Raw genomic sequence first — 6716 nt, 5'->3', positions numbered from 1 at the left:
TATTCAAGCATGGAATATATATAAAGCTCATCGAATGAAAGTATTCGATAAGCACTAAGCAGTAAGCACAGCAAATACAAACACCATTAGCTATAGTCCTAACAGAATCTTAAGGAATGATTCACCCTGAAGGAGCATACTAGGCAACCTAGTAATTTGTTCAGCATATTACAAAGAAAAACAATGCATACATCTAAATACAGGGAGATCACCACAAGCAAAATTGAAGGTCCTTTATATTCTGCTTTGGCTGAGATGATCATTTTTCCTACCATTTCTCTCAAGAGAACCAATTCAATCCACCTTGCTTTTGCATGGATGCCTCCATGCCCATAGCACCTGCAGAGTAACTGAATCGAGGGACATTGAGGCCGGACCCAAGTCTGATGCCTCCACTCGCTTCAATTGGTTGCCCACTAAGTTCCTGCTGAAACTGCACCATGCTTTGCTCCATGTACTGAGATTGCTCCACCAAGCCACTAACTTCTTCAAATAGTTCCGCACCAATTGCTGGGCCCTGTTCAAATAAGTTGTATTCCATCCGATGTTCAGGACGAAGATCATTCGAGCCTTCGTACATGGTCAAACCCCCCAAGTTCAAGTTCTTGCTGCCAGTAACATTGTTTTCGTATAAGTTCATTAACTCATCAATTGTTTTTTGTCCATCAGAAGGAATGCCCAAGTCAGATAGGTTGATTGGATTCTGACATGATCCAATCGATGAAGGATTTGGCCGGGTAATTGCTGGCAAAGAAAATACTGGAGAGTTGTTCTCTGTTGCCTGAAGGCTGTTGTTCGTCATCCCAATACCTGGAGGAAGAATGTTCTGATACTTGCAGAAGTATTGGTGACTGTTTCTTGCGTTCCTATCGAGAAATCCATTGCCAACATCACCATGTGGGCATACCACGTTTTCACAAGTATAGATCCTGTGGTTTATATTGAGTTCAGGCTCCACAGAAGTTCTCTTCTGAAATAACTCAATTTCAGTTTCTTCCTTCATCGGACCAGTGTTAACAATCTTTGCATTACCTGTACTAACTCCTAGTATTAAAGAGTTACTCTCCATGACCAACTTATATTCCAAATCCTTGCTTTTGCCTTCTTCGATACCTTCCACATCATACTCACTGCTGTTGGAGTTGAAGGAGAATGCCCCAGTAATACCAGCCTTTGCGGATGAGGGTACACGTGCATCTGGATGCAACTTCATATACATTTCCTCTTCCTTCTTAAGGACTGAAAGCCATGTTGCACTCTCCCTAGCAGTCATCTTGTCTTGCAGGCATTTGGACTGCCTAACAAGCCTACGGATCTTCTCAATATCAGGAGACATATGCTTGATCACCACTGTCAAGACACTGACCTTCCAAGCCTTTTTAAGATCATGAGGCTTCTTGTAAGGAGGTGGCCCTTGTTCATTTGGGATGCCTAACTGACCCCACCACTCCTCCTTCCCAGTAGGCCACCACGGCGGTGGGATTCCTTTCTCAAGAGGAAACCGTCGCTGTGGGGGGTCACAGTGCTGCATCAGAGCCGACAGGAGAGAACCCAATGTCGTGTCTTGAAGTTCCTGCAATGAATGAGAGCTGGCAGCTCCAGAGTTGAAATCAGTGCTGGATGCAGGGATGCCGTTTTCAACCTGATATTTGTCTATGGCAGCTGGTCCATTCCGATCAAACCTGACCTTTTCTTTCCACCAACCCCTAAGATTATCAGAAGCACCACTGACAGGCTTGCCTTTCTCAGGAATTATACCATAGACAAAGCCCTGAGCCTTGCAAACCTCCATCATTTTCAGCATGTACTTGAGAATTCCGTCCTGTGCCCGAGACATCTTCTTCCGACGAGCCTGCTCTAGGGATTGAAATTGTTTAGCCGCATCACCGAGATCCTTGCTTTTGCTCTGTTGTTGCTCCTTTAAGCGCTTTAATCGCATACGGTCCCTCCACATGCGCCGTTCAAGTTCTTCTATGTCAATATCCTCATCACTCTCTTCATCACCAGCCTCAGCAAGTTTTTCAGGTGGTATGTCAACAAGGTCTCCTTCTCCCATCATGCATTCAACGGTTGAAGGCAGCTGAAGGAAGCTACTGTAACTGATACTCCTCTCATTATTGGAAGGAAAAATTTGTGCATAATTTGAGCCACAAGGATATACCATGTCTTCAATTAATAATCCCCCCATAACTGCAAGATGCAAAGATAGAAGACTTATGTACTAGGGTCGAGTATTTGCTGTTTCAACCTGTAGCAAAAAAAGAAGCTTGAGAATATATCACGTTGTGTCTAAAGAGTTGCGATTCCTTCAAATCAAGGGAATCTAAATGCAGAACTATCAGTGAAACAAGATTATAAACACTCCTAGGCAATTCATGCATATATTTTATCCAAATTATCTAATTCAAAAAACTAAAATCTAATAAGATAACAGATATGAAATAATTTAAAAGCATATGACCAAAAAGTTGCATTTGGTAACTAACAACAAAGAACGAAGTGTTCGTTAACAAAGGGGAAGTGCATAGCAAGAAGATATAAACTTGTGATAATGCAGACATCTTTTCATATGTATGACTGACTATGAGGGAAATAGTGTTTACTTTCTAAATTGTAGATTGCAGAATGTATTTAGGAGATAACATTGACTTAACATGGATAAAACCATATAATGTTCATAAGCAGTTTATAAGGTGATAACACTGTGAGACAGGGAACTTTAAATCAGACAAACATGTTTGCCTAGAACAGGTGAACTTTAACCGCAAACTCTGTGAACCAAACCCCTATGTTGCAATAAAGTTCATGAATGGTTTAAAATGTTTGCACAATTCATATTTCATACCATTTCAGATTGAATAACTTCAAGGACTCAGGAACCTTTTGCTTCACTTATAGGTAGAATACAGCAATCCAAAACTTTGCAAAACCAAAATCAAGAGGAAACGGTTTCAAAAAGATTCACAATGAACTTACAAAGTACTTTAATAGGTCTGTCATGTTTGCAGGAAGAGATTACTGAGCATATCATATAGAGTCAGAAAGAATCTCTCAACTATGAAAGCTGTATCAAGGCCCTAAAAGAAGCTAATATCCCAAAAGCAACTTGGGTTAATAGAAATAGCTGGTCATCTAGAACAATGTTGATATGAATAGTTTTCCAAAACATATGAACTTAGAGAACAGCTATGTGATTATTTAACACCAAAGGGCAGAGCCGTAGACAACCACTTTGACTAAATGTCCAGCCAAAATTAATCAAGACGTACAAAAAGATAATACAAACCCATGCAGATCGAAGAATAATGTTCTTTTATCAAACTTGAACAAAAAATGAAGTAGTTCCTTTTTAGATCTACACAAGCAACAGATCCATCTCAATAACAGAAAAGTAGTAATGAAGAAATGGATGACCATACAAGCTTAACAAAAACTAAATTATCCGAAGCTAAATATTAAAGAGGCAACACTTGATTGCTATCTTAGATGAATCAAATGGAAGCACCGGATATATTCTGATTGCTCAGCATGGCAGCTCAAACATATAAATCTCCAGCAAACAAAGAAAGCATTAATTTGACCAAAAAATGAAGCATCAATAATTTTTTTGGTTAAAAAAAACATTAATAATTTCTACTTTACACGATATGAAGTCGACTAAAGAAAGAAGAAACAGACACACACCAAACTTTCCCAGGTTGGTAGCAACTTACTGACCAGATCTTAATTAAGCCCTTCGATCAGAAAAGAACTAGGATTCATTCGAATAGAACAAAAATTATAAGCTCCAGATCTTAATTAGGGCAATTGCACAGAGGAAATGAGAAGATCCGGACGAAAATTGCCTTCGTCAACTTCATTAATTACCTCGCTAAAAGGGTTAAAGGGGGCCACATGTTTTACTCAAACGGGCACACACGGCATCACGCGTGAAAAATGCTTAAAACGAAGTATTTCAACGCGGATTCTTCCCTGAAACAGTAGTCGAACCAAAACCCCAGAAAAAAAAAATCCAATCTTTATTCCTTACAAGCAATAATATGAACCAACTACAGGAATAGTTCGATAATATCCAAGAAATTATCGGAGGCAAATCGAATCTGATCTGTTTCTAAGATCGAGTAGAACAACGACGACGAAAAGGCATCTCTCTACTACTATTAACATTTAGCAAGCACAATCCCGAACGACGCCACCAAGGGGAAACCAAAGCACAGAAATCAAGGGGGGAAGGCGCTGAGATCCACAGTTGCAGGGACACAGTAACGTTCAGAGAGAGAGAGAGAAAAGAGGAACCGTTAAGCGAAAACACGAGCAAAAATCGCACCTTTTATCTAACGTCCGCATCCGCGACGCCGTAAATTCCACCTCCACGCGACTCGGCAACGATTCCTCAGCTTCCGGAGGGATTCAAGGAGCGAAGTGCTGGAGAAGATCAGAGAGGGAAGACAGAGAGCGATATATCAGCGAAGAAAATAAAGGATGGGCTCGGAAAATAGAGAGAGAGGATGATAGAGACGGCAAAAAAGTTAAAGAATGATCAGAAAATCAAGGAACAGGAAAAAAGAATAGGAAGGGGCCGAGAAGGTGGTGGTCCTCGCTACAGTCTATTCCGCTTCCTCTTCTTCTTATCTCCATGGACTCCGTCGCTTTCTTACCCCGCCTCGCTTCCTTCGTCCATGGCTCATGGTGGGTGGGGATGCCCCCGGGCACGTGCGAATTTACCGTCGCAATATAAAAATTTAAAAATGTCCGTATGAATACGAAATTTAATTTAAACTAATAGGGATAAAAATATTTCCCACCAAAAATAAAATGAATACGAATGAATAAAAAAAAAATGAAACTTAATGTAATTCAATGCACTTTTTAATATTTCCTCTGCCTAATTTAATACATTAGGCAAACATCAAATCCAATGTGTCCAAGTTCGATCCTCATAATTGTAGATATTAAATTAGCGCATCATCTTGGAGTAATATTTGTGTAACTTTGAGGATGTATACAATGTCAACCGTTTAGCTTTAAGGTTAGTTGACTTCATAAAAACGAATGACAGAGATTAAAAAAATTAATGTATACGATATCATGTCGATTAGGTGATAAGTATCAACCTCAAGTCACAATTATCAGACAGCGAAATAAAGGGGCCCTTTATTAGTGGGGCATGTCATAGAGACGGTAGACTTCGACAACATGATTCCATGTTTTGTTTGACTTTGACTTTCAACTTGTTTTTTTTTTTAAAAAAAAGGAAGAAGAAACAAATGTAACAGTAGATTTCAACAACTAAATTCACAACGTGACCACCATGAAACAAGTTTGTCAGCTGCCGGTGCGTGGAATCTCAAAAACAAATCTTGTTTTCTCTTCAGATTGTTCACAAGAACACAGCGTCTGCAAGTCCATGATGCAATCAATTTTTTTCTACAAGCTTGGGAACGAGTATGACAGCAGCAGCAGCAGCGCCAGACAAAAGGCATGACGAGGATCACGCCAAACCATGGTCGTTAATCTACAACCGCCGTTCTTGCTCGGTGGCGCCGCCGCCGGTGCCCCCGAGGCACAGCATCCTGTTCCTGTGTGCGATTTAAAACCAAAACGTCGAATTCTTTGATTAAAGACGGTAAAAGGAGTTCATCGTTACCTGGTTTTTCCGATGGTGGCAGCACAGCAGTTGCAACGGGCATTCCGAGAACTACAAAGGCGCAATCCGGCAGTATCGATTAGATCGTGAGCACACGATTTGTTTTTTGTTATTTTATTCTTCTTCTTTTTTTCAAGTTCACCTGCGCATAGACTCGCCGGCGGCGGCGGGGCGCGGCAGGCAGAGGGGAGCATGAGGGCCCTGGTGGTGTCAACCCGCACCCCGAAGCCTCGGTAGTCGTCGATGAGCCCGCAGAGGCAGGCCGGTTCGGCCCCCGCCACGGCGGCGACGGCGCGGCAGCAGCCTTTCTGCGGCCTGCTGAGGTTGCTCCCCGCCTCCACGTAAGTCGAACACCGCGACAGGCTCTGCAGCGCGACGGCGCACTCACCTGCGGGCGCGGGGGCCGGCGACGGCCCTTGCGGCCGCGCGGCGCGGAGCAGGGAGAGGTGGACGAAGAGCGAGAGGATGCCCCGCCGAGTGTTCGACATGTGGTCTGGTGGTTCGGTAGACGCAGCACGTGTTCGACATGTAGTATTGAGTCGAGGGGTATTAATGGAGTCATGCACAGTGGCGATGCGCAGCGGTGAATGTTGCTGCTCTTGGGAGATCACATGAACTGCTGCCTCTGCTGTCAGTAATTCAACCACTCACAAAAATTCACATGAACTGGTTGTCCCTATACTATCAGCAATTATGTTTTATCTGATTATTGTTTTGATTCAATATATCTAACTCCAAACAAACCATAAAGAATGAGTGAAACACACTGCAAAAGGAAAAACAAACAAATCTTAAAATTTTGGATCCTGGAAGGTACAGGACAAATCTTACTGCACAGCACCAAAAATGCAGATGGTCTAGACAAGTATACTGACTGTAGAAATTCATCAGGCAAGTTGCTGAGATGTCAAGAGCAGAAAGTCGATTTCTTGGTAATGAATGATACAAGTGCAACAGTGCTGTGAAATGATATGCAGGCAGAATAGTTCGGATGACAACGCTAGCTGTCTGTATTGCTTCAAATTCCATTTGTGGTTGAGGAGGGATAGCAAGTAATAATCCACCAGGT

General features: G+C 42.1%; 2 protein-coding genes across 3 annotated transcripts; both read right to left on the bottom strand.

Moving 5' to 3' along the window:
- LOC122001142 (protein ETHYLENE-INSENSITIVE 3-like 1a) lies at nt 1–4514 on the bottom strand. 2 transcript variants are annotated; one of them, XM_042555742.1, is made up of 2 exons: nt 4328–4514; nt 1–2248 (listed from the first exon to the last, which is right to left on the bottom strand). In XM_042555742.1, exon 2 carries the CDS (start codon nt 2186–2188, stop codon nt 281–283), a length of 1908 nt encoding a protein of 635 aa, XP_042411676.1. In that variant the 5' UTR covers nt 2189–2248; nt 4328–4514; the 3' UTR covers nt 1–280. The 2 variants fall into 2 exon arrangements, with proteins under 2 accessions (XP_042411676.1, XP_042411677.1); XM_042555743.1 differs by lacking the exon at nt 4328–4514 and adding an exon at nt 3718–3740.
- Nucleotides 4515–5172: 658 nt separating this feature from the next.
- On the bottom strand, nt 5173–6164 carry LOC121999980 (non-specific lipid transfer protein GPI-anchored 12-like). Its single transcript, XM_042554570.1, has 3 exons — nt 5790–6164; nt 5648–5698; nt 5173–5579 (listed from the first exon to the last, which is right to left on the bottom strand). The coding sequence occupies exons 1-3, from the start codon at nt 6133–6135 to the stop codon at nt 5428–5430; spliced, it is 549 nt and encodes a 182-aa protein (XP_042410504.1). The 5' UTR covers nt 6136–6164; the 3' UTR covers nt 5173–5427.
- Between the last annotated feature and the right edge of the window lie 552 nt (nt 6165–6716).

This window comes from Zingiber officinale, chromosome 7A, assembly GCF_018446385.1.
Source record: "Zingiber officinale cultivar Zhangliang chromosome 7A, Zo_v1.1, whole genome shotgun sequence".
NCBI classification, from domain to species: Eukaryota; Viridiplantae; Streptophyta; class Magnoliopsida; order Zingiberales; family Zingiberaceae; genus Zingiber; species Zingiber officinale.
Note: the sequence above shows the minus strand (reverse complement) of the source record. Positions and strands in the feature narration are given on the sequence as shown.

Coding starts and splice junctions, on each gene's coding strand:
- LOC122001142 (XM_042555742.1), bottom strand. CDS start 2,188: ATGGGGGGATTATTAATTGAAGACATGGTATATCCTTGTGGCTCAAAT.
- LOC121999980 (XM_042554570.1), bottom strand. CDS start 6,135: ATGTCGAACACTCGGCGGGGCATCCTCTCGCTCTTCGTCCACCTCTCC. Junction 5,699..5,789: donor GCCGGCGAGTCTATGCGCAG/GTGAACTTGAAA, acceptor GCGCCTTTGTAG/TTCTCGGAATGCCCGTTGCA. Junction 5,580..5,647: donor GCCACCATCGGAAAAACCAG/GTAACGATGAAC, acceptor AATCGCACACAG/GAACAGGATGCTGTGCCTCG.